Source organism: Parus major, chromosome 14 (genome assembly GCF_001522545.3).
Source record: "Parus major isolate Abel chromosome 14, Parus_major1.1, whole genome shotgun sequence".
Lineage (NCBI taxonomy): Eukaryota > Metazoa > Chordata > Aves > Passeriformes > Paridae > Parus > Parus major.
This window is the reverse complement of record NC_031783.1, coordinates 3,000,952-3,015,276: the sequence shown is the minus strand read 5'-3', so window position 1 is coordinate 3,015,276 and position 14,325 is coordinate 3,000,952. Positions and strand designations below refer to the sequence as shown.

Below are 14,325 nucleotides of genomic sequence, written 5' to 3'. Positions count from 1 at the left end.
ATATTTATAGACACCAGAAAACACATATTTAAACACTTATTTATTTACATTGTGATTAAACAGCTGAAAGCCCTGAATATTGAGATGCACTTACCTTTATATCTTTATTTCTTACCACAGTAAAGGATTAATGACAGGACCTGCAAGCCTTTTATTAGGTCTTTAGCGATCTTTAATAGCTTTGAAAGCAAATGCTCATTGTGCCCATGAAAACATTATCACTACATTGTTAGCACTTACAATTAAGACAAAAGCAAATTTTACAGCAGACAGGGACATCTCATAGCTCCTGTTTTATTACAGGAAATTGTATCTACTTTTATTTCATGCTTTTAGAAAGAAAATCACACTGAATTTCCCTAGGCAAGGCACGAGCAAATATACAGAGGAGTTGAGAAAAGACTACTTACACTGGGAGTTGTTGTGTTGTAATTCCAAATCTTGATCTTGGATATACCAAAGTCACATGAGCGGGTGGGATTGCGGATAACAAAGTAAAGTTGGACGGGTGGGTGAAAAGGGCACATCCAAAGGCATCTTTCCTTGGGAAGCTAAAAACACAGATAAGCAGACTGTCACTAATGCTCCTTCTCCTCCAGCAGGGTGTTTTAATTAACTCCCCACCCCCCAGCAGAACAGGCGGCCATTAGAAAAGTAAACGTTTCATAAAATCTGCTACGCAAAGAGCAAAACCTCAGCCTCATTTCCCAGGAGTAAATCCCACTCTCCTGCCTGCCAGACAGCTCCCAACAACCTGGCAATGAGCTAAAGGTCAGCTGCCTGCTGTCCCAGGGAAACATCTGCACGCTCAGAGCACTGACAGAGCAAGCCCAGTTTATTTTTATCAAATTAATCAGCTTTGCTGGCACTAGGGGGGGATCACTGAGCACAATGGACATTCTACAATCGTTTCACAATTTCTTTGCTTCTGGTTCATCCCCTTAGGAGGGGAATCTTAGAGAATTTTACTTTGCTGCCTGCCTCTATTTTAATCAGGCTTTGCAGATAATCAGCTTCACTTACAGGTCTATTCCTCAGAGCTATACTGGACTCTACACTAGAAATTTTCTAAGATATCACAGAATTCCCAACATGAATTTTACATACAAGTGGCAATCAAGAGATTTGAAATGCCAAAGAAATGCCTCATTCTGGGCATCATTAAGAATTGCTACCTCTACATGTTCAGAATGTAAGAAAAGGATATGTGGCAGCTCAGAAAGAAGGATCTTCAGAGTCAAAATGTAGAATATGAATATATTTGATGTCCAGTGCTACCCAAAAACAGAGATGCACAGGGGCACAAAGTGGATACACATGTGGGTAGCATATCGGTGATCTGAAAGTAGCTGATTAATTAGTTCCCCTCTGGTTCTCAGGGACACACAGTACACCAATACACACACAGAAGATAACAGTATTTTCCCACTCTTTTCTCTCTGAAGTGAGTGTTTCAGTTTTTCCTGAAGGCATTAACCACAGAGCTTTCCTCCAGAGTCCTTTAGCTGTGTGACTAACAATGGTAAGGACAGCGCCCTGGAGCCTGCTCAGAGCCATCATGAATAGATCCACTTCTCACCATGGTCATCTCTCTCATCCAGACTCTGAGGGGTCTCTGCCCCAGAGCCTCTCAAAAAGCTTTGGGAGACTGTTTCTCCTTTTAACACCAGTTTGGAGCACAAACAGCCATGAGGGTGCCAGACAGGTTTTATCCTCTCTATTTAAAAATAAAGAAGCCTCTTGACATCAAACAAATGAAGGACAGCCCTCAAATCACTGTTCACCCAACTCTGGGCTCAACTTCAAAGCTGCATCATGTTTTTGAAGCCATTCTATGAACAAGAATGATTACAAAACTTTTTCCCAACTGCAGGCAACATCTAGTAAGCAGTGCATCTGCAGACCTCTCAAGCCAGGAGCTGACTCCCCAGAAATCAATAGGTTCTGGGGTGTACTGACAGCCAGAGGGGCCTTCACAGAAGGGTGGGTACCTGATTCAGCACCAAAATGACCTGTTCCTGCTTCTCACTGGTTTCTCTATAAAACTGCACATGGTGTTCCAAAAAACCAGAGGTTTATCAGAGCCAGGCTGAGTGTTGTGTCCTGAGTGAGAGGCAGCCATGAGGATCATTTTGTTTATCAGAGGAGATAACTCACAGGGATGAGGTTACACAACCACACAGGTGTTACAGTCCCCATGAGGTGTCAAAGATCTGACACCAGAAATTCAAGGCACCTTGATGGATCCATGCCAAAATTCAAGAGACTGTGGAGGACTCTCGTGTTTTATGCCAAAGAGTGATGTCATGTCTTTGCCTTCACAAGAGGTACTTGAGACTGGGGACACTGTCTTGAAGCTGAAAAATCTAACCCAAAAACAATCTGTACCATCAGATTGAACATGGTATGTTAAGGAGTCAGAATTACATTTCAACTGGACCAAGGAAAAAGGGGAGAAATCTTTAGTCTTAAGATTTTGAGGGAGATTGGCACTGCTTCTTGTGGGCACTGAAGGTGTAAAAGATGGAGGCTAAAGGAATCCCCAAGCACTGTGAAGAGGAATGACAGGTCTAAGGGTTCCCCATGGGGAAGAAACACCTTTGTTAGATATTTATCTGTCCTTGTTATTCTGAGGTTTAAAAGACCTCTACATGCATATAAGAATCAAAAAGGTTTGTGGAAAACAATTTCAATAAAATACCTAATCTATGACTTACTAAATATTATCAGAATCCCAGAATGGTTTAGGTTGGAAGAGACCTTAAAAATCATGCAGTTCCAACCTCCTGCCATGTGCAGGGACACCTTCCACTATCCCAGGTTGCTCCAAGCCCTGTCCAAGTTGTCCAGTGATGGGACAGCCACAGCTTCTCTGGGCAACCAGTGGCAGGGCCTCCCAACCCTCACAGTAAAGAATCCTTCCTTATATCTAATCTAAAAGGTTGAGAGCACCAGATATTCTGTCAGGCATTTTTTTCTTTTACAGTATATCACAAAATACAAGGAAGGAGGCAGTTTAAGTGCTCTTCTGAAAAGTCTGCAAGGGTAATAAATAAACTAATAAAATAAAATCCATCATCTTCAATAAGAGTATTCTCAAAGACAAAAGTACACCTAAATGATCAAAGATGGAAGTGTTTTAACCATGGTAAAATGAATTTTCCACACAATAAGTTTTTATTTCAAGTTTTTGTTCTGTTGAAAATGTTCATTGCTTGGAGATTGATTAATCTGCTGGGTTTTTAATGTACCCTAAAGCTTTCCTGTATGATCTGAAATGTACACAAACTGGAAATGCTGCTCTGCCTTCTGAAGGAATCTGCAGTTCAGGCACCCCACACCCACAGCCTAAGAGCATATTCCCTGCCCAGAGTGCATCTTGAATTCAGCCTCAAGAGAGGAGATTACAGAGTCACAAATCAAGGGAATATATTAATCAATGAAATACAAAAGCTCATTACTTAAGAATAATGGAATCTATAAATGTATGAGTAATACTGAGAGTAACAGGTTCATTATGGCTTAATGAATGTATTACTATATTATTTTCAAATATCTAAAGAGTCTGAGAGTTACTACAACAACTGCTACTACTACCACTACTACTGAGTGCCATCTGCCAGCCAGAACAGCCTAAAAAGGAGAATGGGTATTCATGAGATCCAAACTACAATTTTCAGGAGACAGTAAGGAAGATGCTTCAGGTAAAAATATTTATCTGGAAATGATACTCCATAAGGAGTTTCAACTAAATTTCAAAACGCTCCATATTTGTCCTCATTCAAATCTTATCTACCTTGTGAGCAGAAAAGCACCATTAGCATGAAATGAGCTGTAATTTATGTTTTTAATAGACTTCCTTCAGTATCCTCATCCACTAAAATCATACTAATTTTTTACTAGAATCCTTGCTCTGAAGGCCCATGAAAAATGGCACAGAGTGAATGTGCAGCACAAATGAAACTATGGCTGTATGAAAGGCTGTGGACATTTGCTAATTCTTTCACACCTGTCACTATCTTTTGGCCATTGTCATTAGTATGGGAGCATTTCATATCTCCTCATCTTACTATCTCACACAAGAGCCATGAAAGACTTTTACCTGCCATATATTTTTCCTAATCTCTTGTTCAAAACTATCTACACAGTCTTATTTTTCTGTAATTCTTCCCTAGGTAAAAAGATAACAAGGGAACAAGAGAAAACAGGCACATTTTCATTATAAATTTACTTAAATTTGTATTATCCATCTGAAAAAAATTAGCAGTGAAGCTCCTGTACCTTGAGATCACAAGGATTATTTCAGTCCTAAAACAAAATTGTAACTGAATAGCAACATCTTGATCAGGAGAGCTGGATTAGTTAATAAGAAGCAATATTTGTAGGTATTTTTTTTAATTCTCACTTAGTTGTTATTCAATCAGGTTCAAAATGTTTCTGCACAAAAAACCTGGAGATAGAGTATTATAGGAGAATTATAATGAGAGATTTTAACATCCAGGACTAAGCTGTCTTACCTTTAAGTTCTTATTGACCAGGCAGCACAAATCCCCTGCGTTGTCAGCATTTCGAATGTCCACATCATGAGGAGACACAAAGATCCTCTCATTGTGTAAATCAAAGAATTCCACCTGGCTCAGGCCCACGTTTGCTGGATTCCCCCAGTTGGAAAGAAGTTCCATAGTCACATAAATGGGATCATGTACTTCCCTACTGGCTGTCACCTGGACCAAAATGAAATATGGTAAAAACATCAGTGACCAACCAATAAAATGTGAAACAAAATTGTTCAGACTGCAAAACTGATGGGTCAGAAGCAAAAAGATTGCAAAGTCGAGGCTATTTGGATGACATTCAATCAATCATTCAGGGTTATACCAATACTGCTCTTAAAAAGCCTTAAGAGAAGGGAACTAACTCTGTTCATTGTCTGATTCCTTTGTCATTCTGATGAACAGTGAGAAATTGCCTTTTCTTACCTTGCCATAGATTTATTACCTGATGTAGGGCAGAACTGAGGGACACAGCTCATTCAATGTACTTTTGTATCAATAACACTGGGAAGCACCAATTATGGTGAACATATGCACAAACCTTCTTTTTCCACTTGGAATTTACTCCAGCTTTGCCACCAGCCAGGGATCTGTCACTGTCACAGACAGAATGGCTCCCACGCTCCACAAAGCCTTTCAGGAATCTCTTCTTTTGTCTGAAACAACATGTTCTGGGTTATTTCCTCATCATTCCTGCATTTTTAAGAAATGGTTGGTGCAAAGGTGAAGAGATGATAGGATGAACCCCACAGGAAAATGTACCCATGCACTGAATGACAACTTTTGCAGCATTCCACCTTAGATACGCAGAGTTTGGTTAAAAAGCTGGGCTCCAGTTCCCAGCTGGTTCTGAGGGAGTGGGAGAAGAGAATGCAGAGGTGATCTGAAGAAAATAAAGTGAGATGTTGGCAGATCCTGCTCCACAGAAAGTGGCCCAAGGCTGCACTGGCTGATTTGCTACTTGCACTTGTCTCAGGTGTAGCAATTAGACTGGTGGCATTCTAAAAAACCTCTCTTCAGAAAAGGAAGTTATCCTAAAGCACATATATAAAAATATATATATACCTGCTTCCAAAAGGGCAGAATCTCTCCACAGTTCTGGTAACTGTAGTCCTTGTCTGGCGTTTTTCTGGAGGTTCAGTCTTTGCAGAAAGAATAGATGGAACAGAAGATGTTTTCTAAGTAAGAAAAAGATGAACATGTTTCATTCACATTGGTCACACCAAAACAGCATCAATTTGCATCTCTGGAAGAAGAGTTCAGGCCCAGCTGATCTGTAACTCTATACAAAGTTAAAGCACATTTAATGGAATTGGTCTTGATTTGCAATGAAAAAGATGAACTTGGAGCTTGATCTTCTGTGTGGAAGAAAACACAGAAGCAAAGGCTGAGTACTAGAAAATACACACACACATATAGATACATAAAATCTCATTGTGTACATTTGGTAGGACTCAGGGTTGACCAAAGCTTTGGCACAGGTCTACTAGACTTTCTCCTCCAAAATCATAAAGTCTTTAAAAATCCCCAAACCCTTCAGTGCTATTAGCATAAAAAAATTTTTTTTAAATAAAGAGCTATCAGTAAGATACCTAAGAGAAAACAGAGAAAAAGTGCTGCATTCTTACAATGCTATGGGCTCTTTCTCTGACTCTACTCAACTTTTTTGTTGATTTTTGTTGATCTCCTTGCTTATGAGTTTCTAAACATGGTTTTTTGGAGGTAAGAAATGAACACACATTGGGGCAGAAAACCCTCCCCAGCTTGTCCTCAGTGAGATCCAGCAGTGTACAGCTCTGCTCCAAAAGCAGAGCATGCACAAACAGGGAGCAGTGCCCATATTAGTAAGTCCTGGAGGAAGGCAGGATTTATTGGGATGGAAATCACACATTGCCTTGTTTCAAAAGCTTGCAGGATGAAAATGGCTCAAGTGGGCCTGCAGCTGTGCATCTGACTGTATAGACACATCATATGGCTGGTCTATCAGTTGCTCAGTGATCCCTGTAATCAAGAGGGAGCTGTGGGATGCCAACCTGAGGAAGCAGATTAAAGCAAACAACCATTTGGAAGAATAAAACAAATAGAATTACACTTAGGGGGAATCACCATTCATTCATACACAATCCTAATGTGTAAGAGATTGTAACTCATTGGGGTTTTGCTACTTGAACAAACAGCTTTATTTTTTTTGCCATACCTCTTGGGGGTTTGTGGCAACTGCTTGCCCTTGCAGATCTCCCTGCAAGAATTCATTTTCAATCTGCACTGCTTGAACAACAGCTGAAACAGAGAAGTCAGGATCCTTCTCACACATACTCTTCCTGGTTAGTGAAAGGGATGTTTCTGGTCGACTTAAGGGCTCTGGAACCAAAAAAAAATAAAAAAAAAATACTCATTTGTTCAGGACATACAAGTATGGAACATTCCAACATCTGAAACTTCCCATCCAGTTACTGACATGGGGCTTTGCAAGCAGTCTGTAACCAGCCCAAATGAAGCTGAATTGCCCCACTTTGGTTTTATGTTAAGATACCAAGTCACATCTTCTTTAGGCAACAGTTAAAACAGGATCGTAAGAAGAGGAAAACCAGCAAATGAGAAACATAATTTTTATGCTTTTAGATTGCTTTGTTCTGGTATTTAGTGGAAATGCCTTGTAATAGTCCATTAAAAAGAAGTATATATAATTTAAGCACAGCAGGAATTTGTAATTGGGGTGTTCAGTTATTTTGGAGGAATCCCCAGAGACTTCTAGCAAAACAAGGGGAGTTAGGAGTTGTTATTTACAAGGCAAAAGAAATGACCTTATCACTTAAGCAGTCATCACAATGCCCACACGAATCCCAATCTTCCCAAACTTCATGGAGAAACAGAAACATCACAGCCTAGAAACAGGTTTGAAAGAAAGGAAATCAAATTTAACAACAGATGATGTGAGACTGGACTAAAAGAGAAGCACAGTGGTTATATCTCAGGGCTTTAAAAGTCAAGGGAAGAGAAGAGACTCAAGTTGTACAGACATTTAGAGTGAGGGGAAATACTGAAGTGCCAGAGTGCTCTCAATGCTGCAGGGAGGAGAGCACAGAGCAAATAACATGAAGTCCACCTTGAAAAGACAAGAAGTTCAAACTGAGCTGAGATTTGTGTGCATTCACTCTTTGCACATACACCCATGAAAACTTTAAACAACCATCAGTCATCTCTGCAAAAACAGGGATAGAATAAAGACCTGCTTATTCTTCTGTACCATACCATCCCCCTGAAATGAAATTAATTTGGGCTTTATCACAGTAGTTGGACAGAAACAGTTCCAAACAGCACTACTATAACCTGAGAAAATGCTGCACACATCTCTGGGAAGTCAAAGCAACATCTGCTCCAACAGATGGTGGGTGAGGGTCTCAGAAGCTACAAAAGGGATTTATTCTGAAGCCAAAAAGAATTAACTTCTTTTTCTCTGCTTGGTTTTCTGCTAATTAAGAAACTAATTATTTGCCTTTTCAAAACCACTGGCCTTAGTGCTTTCTTGGGACACATCTGGATTCTGGCTTTTTTGTAAAGAGCAGTTTGACCACAGAGTATGGCAGGTCTGAAAACTTCACCTCAGACCTTTCAAAACTCAAGCTGATCAGACTTGTTAAGGACTGCACTGAACTACAACTGCAGTCACAACTTCAGCCCCTACATTTGGGGTTTGCTGTGTTTTGTTGAGGCTTTTCCCCAGCTGAAGACCACACCTTAGCAGCAGATTTTTAGAATAAGAAGCAGTGGCTTCTCCAGTCCAAGAAAAACATTTTCCAGTATGGTCCTAGATACTGGCATATCTACCCAACACTGCAGACTGATCTCAGTGCTCAAGGTGTAATTCAAGTACAGTCCCAAGCAGCCACGGGGCTCTTTGTCATGAAGTGTAAAACTGTGCCTTAATTGTGGTAGAGAACTCTGCATTTTGTATTGCTACACATCTGTTGTGTTAAACTCCTCCACCAAACATCAACTGCTGACTGGGAGAACACATCTGTCCATTAATACCACCACAGGGAATCGACCTCCATGAGGGAAATGGGAAACACAGAGCAAGGACTGAACAAGGACTGAAAGGGAGAGGGCAAATCTTGTGCTGTGGAAGCAAAAAGGGAAGGAAGATGGTAAAGATGTGGCAGAAAATTAAAGTATACAGGCTTTAATACTTTATCACAATTTCACTGAAGTCAGAACATTTGAGGTGTTAAAAACAACAACAAAAGCACAGAAAATCCCATTTAAAAACAAAAACAAAAAAAAGGGCAGTGACAGCTAAAAGAATCACATAATGACAGATGTGTGCTGAAACTGCATCTGAGCCAGAGGGGGGAAAAGCACAAAAACTCTCCTTATTGACATCATATATTCTTATTTCTTACTAGAACAAATTGTTTTATGTCTGTCCTGGTGCAAGAACTCAGCAGAGAGTGGCCGAGTGCCTTTATTTTTCAGCATGACTGGTTTGACAGGAATGTAAACTTCAGCACTGTCCTTTCTTTTGGCTGAGAGAACTCGAACTGGCTTCACTTCTGCAAGATAAAAAGGAAACAGAAATAAAAAACTTTAAAGTTAGGTGGAAGCAGCCAGCCCAGGAAAAATTATTGGATTTTGAATGCTAAAGTTTTGCCACTTTAATTATGTTGGCATAGTTAAAAGTGATGATTTTCCTCCCTTTCACTGACACTGTTCTATTGATGTAGAAGCACATATGGATGGCTGGCAGTAGCTCAGTGAAACAAAATAAAAATAGTATTATAATGTACCAGGATATCTCATCTCTGACAGATATTTACCTGCATTACTGTCGAGAAAAGCAAAAATAAAAAAGAAGTCCCAAGTCATTTGTGAACACAATTATACCAAAGCAAATTCTTAAAATACAGATGCAAATGTTGTCTTGTTTACAAGTTTCAGAGGGGGAGAGGGTTGCCTAGAATAGCTCATATAAGCACTTCTTCACTTTTTGATTTGGGAATTATTAATGCCTCTATTATTTCCATCAAACCTCTTAAATTTCTCTCTGGACAAAAAGTCCTGCACTCTCCCAGTGATTTTGTTCTCACTACACTTCCATCCCTTGCTCTGGTCTCATTTTCTGCTCCTCTCCCCATTCACACTCCACTCACATCTATGATAATGAAAGGAACACTCCTCTACTTAATTTATTGCAATATTGTTCCTCTGAATTTCTGCAATTAACTAGAGATTAGGAAAAGGAAAGAAAAGGAAAGAAAAGTCTACTTAATTTATTGCAATATTGTTCCTCTGAATTTCTGCAATTAACTAGAGATTAGGAAAAGGAAAGAAAAGGAAATAGTAAAATAACAAAACAAAAAAACCCAAAACCAATTACTCTACCGGAAATGAGTAGGGAGGGAATTTTGAGAAATACTGAAAGTAGGTCTAGGTCTGGTTTCTGTCTGAACTCTCCACCCTTTGTTAAATAATCTTTGAGACCTGATGATTGGTTGTGGTCTTGGACACTGAGGTCTCCAAAGGAGACAGAAAGAGACAAAAAGAAGTGGCTCATGTCAGTTACAGGGATGAACAGCACACACTGGGACAAACAGCCAGAACCCAGGATGTGAAATAAAGCTGAGAATGGGAAGATTTGGCTGCCTGAATTACTGCAAAATCAGTTAAAAAATATACCTAAAACCATGAAAATTTCTTGATAAATCTCACAGACAGTCTGAGACAATCTCAGTTCAAGTGTCTAGAGAGAGTTGGCAATGCAGGTGCAGTAACCAGGTCTGTATTTTTGGATTTACCAAAAAATCCTTAATGAAGTACAAGAGGATGCAAGTGTCCCAAACCAGAAGATGGAAACAACAGGTTTGCTGAAGAGCATTAGAATTTAGGAGGGTATGGAATAACTCCTAATGATCAACCTTAAAAGTAATTCCCTCAAAGAATGATTATTGTAGCACTGTAGTAGCATGGAAGACACAGACTTACTGCTTTGATCCTGGCTGAACTCCAGCACAGTTGGGGCACCAGAATCAAGACCAGAGCATCTCCCAGCATCTTGAGGTTCAGAACCTTCCTTCTGCAATGCCCCACTGCTATCCAACTGAAGGCCTTCAAAGCCTGTAATTGCTTCCTCAGTGGAAGATGGTTCTAAAAACACATCCTCTTCAACAGAGTCATAATCATCACTAAGGGAGTCTTCTTGCATCCTCTCCTCTTCCACACTGTGCTGCAAGCTGCTTCTCAATTCCTGCTACAATATAAACACATCTGTCAGAAAAGCTCAAACTTGTATTTTAAAATAAACCAGAGTGGCTGCCTCTTCCTCCCCAGGAGAAAGAAGAATCTGATGAACTCGGAGCTGTGATGCAGCTAAAAATACTCCCATTCCTATGTCATGTCTGGCCTCTTTTGATGAGGGCTTGTAAAGAAAAGTCATCCTACAACTCCTGTGCTCCTTCTCATCAGTAACCAGCAGGAACATTCTGTAGGCCAAGGAGTTTTTATGTGCAAAACCAATTTTTAGGAATAAGTTACAAAAAAGCAAGTAAGGGGGAGAGCAGAGGCATATATTTGTGCAGTCTCACAGTTGTGCCTTGCTATTTGAAGAGTAGCTGCAATCCAAAATTTCCAAATGCCTTCACAAGACTGTCAAGCTCATGTAGCAGCAACTCCTTTTTAAGCACATGATAGATGATAATAGTCCTGCCTTGTACACATCTGTACTTCAAAAACCAGCAGAAAAAGAGCTGGGGTCTAATGGGCTAAGCTCCCAGTTTGAGTTTTTTGAAGTGGACACACTGTAACAGGATTTTATGCAAAAAAATAACCTATTTTGAAATTTACTGTAGAAAAAACTTCCCTGCCTCTCTCATCACACACCACAAACAGCACAGATGATGCAGGAGCTGTGGGCTTTTATGAATGCAAAAAGAAAAGACCCTGCATCTCTTAAATGCTTTTTTTTTTGTCGTTGGTATTAGAGTTTTGAGATAAACATAGGTAAGCAAACTGTATAAAATGAAAACCTGAAGCTACCTTAGGTACAAATGAACTGTGACAGTCTATATTCAGTTTGCAATGAAAGTTTCAAGCTGCTACAGATTACACTTGTTAGGAAATCCATGTTGACAGAAATATATTACAAAGAGCAGACAAAGTCAGGTTCAAAAGAGGGTTTATAAGCAACCTGAGCCTTGATATCGAGCATGTCTTTATGACAGTCAAAACTAATATTTCCAGCTCTTTGACAGGAAATTGCACAAGCTTTCTTTTCCTTTGAAACCTCTGCATCTGCATTGTAACAAGACATTCAAAAAAAACACATTATAGCCCCAGCAAAAATCAAAATTATTTCCATCTTGAATAAAAAGTGAGGGGTTCTTTTAAAATTATGAGCTTCCTATTAAAGAATATTTATAAAATATATAAATATCCATCAGAGTAAACAAGTTACCAGCTTGTAGAGAAAAAATAATCATTAATGCAAGAGCAATCCAGGGACAAGAGAAAGATGCAAGCTAGGAAAATGTGTTTGGGAATTTTGTCTGATATCAGTGGTAAGATCTGTAAACAGTTTCATATATAGATGCTACTCCACTACCCAGAAAAGCTTTATTTATGTCATTAATTGGTTAGGCAGAAAAACATTCATAAATTTTTGTTCATTGATTCATTTTCTTTCACATTTGTGAAGTGTGCTAGAACAAACTGCAATTAGTGATCAAATGGAAGGCTGCACAGTCAATATAACAACAACCCTTGATGCAAAGCAACTGCATTGATTATAACATTTTCAAATAGTCTGATTTTTGTTAGGTAAAACAATGACATGCAACAATTTTAGCATCATTATTTAAAGACCAAGCTAAAGGCACAAAAAGCTGTTTTTTCAGCTTTCTCTAACCTGACACCCAGGAGTGATGTTCACTTAGGCAACCATTAAGTGAATTGAATGAGTCTCCTTGCAGGAAATACCTCAATTCAACCCAACAGAGACAATATCCCACCTCCTAAAAATAAGGTTTAACATTTTGTAGTGTTGCTGATTGAGACTTGATTTTTTTCAAGAAACTTTACTTTTCATTTTTTTTCTTTCATTTTGTGACATCTCATCAAAGCAAAATTCTCTGATGAAGACACCACTACAGACTGGGTTTGGGTGCTCCAGCCAAGGCTGACACCTGGACACAATCACATTTCAAATGACACTGCCATGAACAACAGAAGGCAACTGCCAATTGTACCTGGGAGAGAGGACCAACATCAGCATCATTGCTGCTCTCCACATTCAAGCTTTCATAAGGTTCAAAATCATCAGAGTACTCCAGAGATGGTTTAATGTAGAGTTTACCTCCTCCTTCTGTTTTAATCGCCACAGTTTTCTGTCAAAAGAAGTGTTCAAAGAAATTCAATTTCTTCTGTGTATCAGCAGTACAAAAAGAGTAACCATCACACTTCATATAACAATAGCATGATCAAGCACTGCTTTTCCCCTCTGTTCCACAGAAGGTTTCTGTCCTCCCTGAGCTCACCTTTGGGCTCCTGAGTTATGTTTAACAGCCCTGGTCAAACTCCCCACCTGCTGCTGCTGCTGCTGTGCCCAGAGTGGACAGTGATATTTAACCTTGCTCTCTGTTGTTCCTACACTCCTCTAGCATTTTCTAAGTGCCAGGGGCAGAGATATCCCAGAGGGAATATCCTAAGACAACCTGGGTGAATTCTTTCAGTGAGTCTATCTTTCCCCCTCACAGCATCCCTTTGCACAGCCCAACTCTGACAGGTCTGGCCAGGAATTGCTGGCTCCTCTAGTTATCCAAAAAATCCCCATGGAAAATCACTGGGAAAGGAAACTGCCATCTGGCACAACCTCCTTCCCAGTCTGTGGTTGCACTTTTCTTTAGCTACATAATTCTAGTTGTTCATAAGGATGTAATAACTCCCATCCTCACATCCAACTGGATAAAAGTCTTAAGGAATCATCCTAAGCTAGTCCCAAGTAGCAACCAGGTTTTAGTGCAGAGCCACACATCTGGCAAATTCAGCAAAGAAGTCCTGACAGGCCATAATGGAAGCTGAGAAAATGAATTCAACTAAGCAGTAAGGGTGGTAAACAAACTAATGCAGCCTTAAAGCTTGAATGTGCAGTATTTTCTGAAAGAAAAGAAAACCTGCATAGCACAAACACTTGATCCACAGTGCCAAAGACCTCTAATCCCATCACTCAAGCACAGACTGGACACACAGGCAGGCCAATGGCTAATCAAGTAGTGTAATTACTTGGGTGACATGTCTCTATTGTTCTGAATTCACATTTATTCTTTTAATTAAGTCCTTGACAAGTTAACTCAAATCCTTCTTTAGGCTACAGGAAAATAGGTTTCTCTTCTGAGATTTCTCTGGTGAACCAACAACTACGGAGCTGATGGCTCCAAATTTCTTATAGATGCAATATTTTTATTTATATGCATTTCCCTCTCTTATGATCTACAATAATTTATCACAAATTATGACTCAAATTATGCAAATTACATTTCTTTGTCCCTCAATCCTGTTGCAGGGTGGAAAATAGCAGGAACAGGCAGCAAGGATGTCTCTTCAAAATTAGTTTCTCTGTCCTTTGCACTAGATAAATTCCCTAGGGTGCCATCAGAGCCATCCAGCAGCAGCTATTCTGCTGGAGGACACATTGAGCCACTCATGTCCAGGCTACAGAAGTTTCTGAGATGAATGTCACTGAAACCAAACCCTTTCAATGAGATTTGCCTCTTCAGGCTTC

General features: G+C 39.7%; 1 protein-coding gene across 5 annotated transcripts in view; it reads right to left on the bottom strand.

The window, feature by feature from the left end:
* The window catches only part of KATNIP (katanin interacting protein), a 56,345-nt gene that overhangs the window by 34,325 nt on the left and 7,695 nt on the right, over positions 1-14,325 (bottom strand). For 3 of the 5 annotated variants that reach the window (XM_015642666.3, XM_015642667.3, XM_015642669.3), the window contains exons 6-13: positions 12,794-12,931; positions 10,536-10,800; positions 8,957-9,106; positions 6,751-6,914; positions 5,619-5,731; positions 5,095-5,209; positions 4,518-4,724; positions 411-551 (exon numbers count right to left, since the gene is read on the bottom strand). In XM_015642666.3, the coding sequence (XP_015498152.1) occupies positions 411-551; positions 4,518-4,724; positions 5,095-5,209; positions 5,619-5,731; positions 6,751-6,914; positions 8,957-9,106; positions 10,536-10,800; positions 12,794-12,931 (1,293 nt within the window). Of the gene's footprint in view, positions 1-410; positions 552-4,517; positions 4,725-5,094; positions 5,210-5,618; positions 5,732-6,750; positions 6,915-7,357; positions 7,439-8,956; positions 9,107-10,535; positions 10,801-12,793; positions 12,932-14,325 lie in introns of those variants that run through there. The other 2 variants (XM_015642668.3, XM_015642670.3) reach the window with 2 other exon arrangements.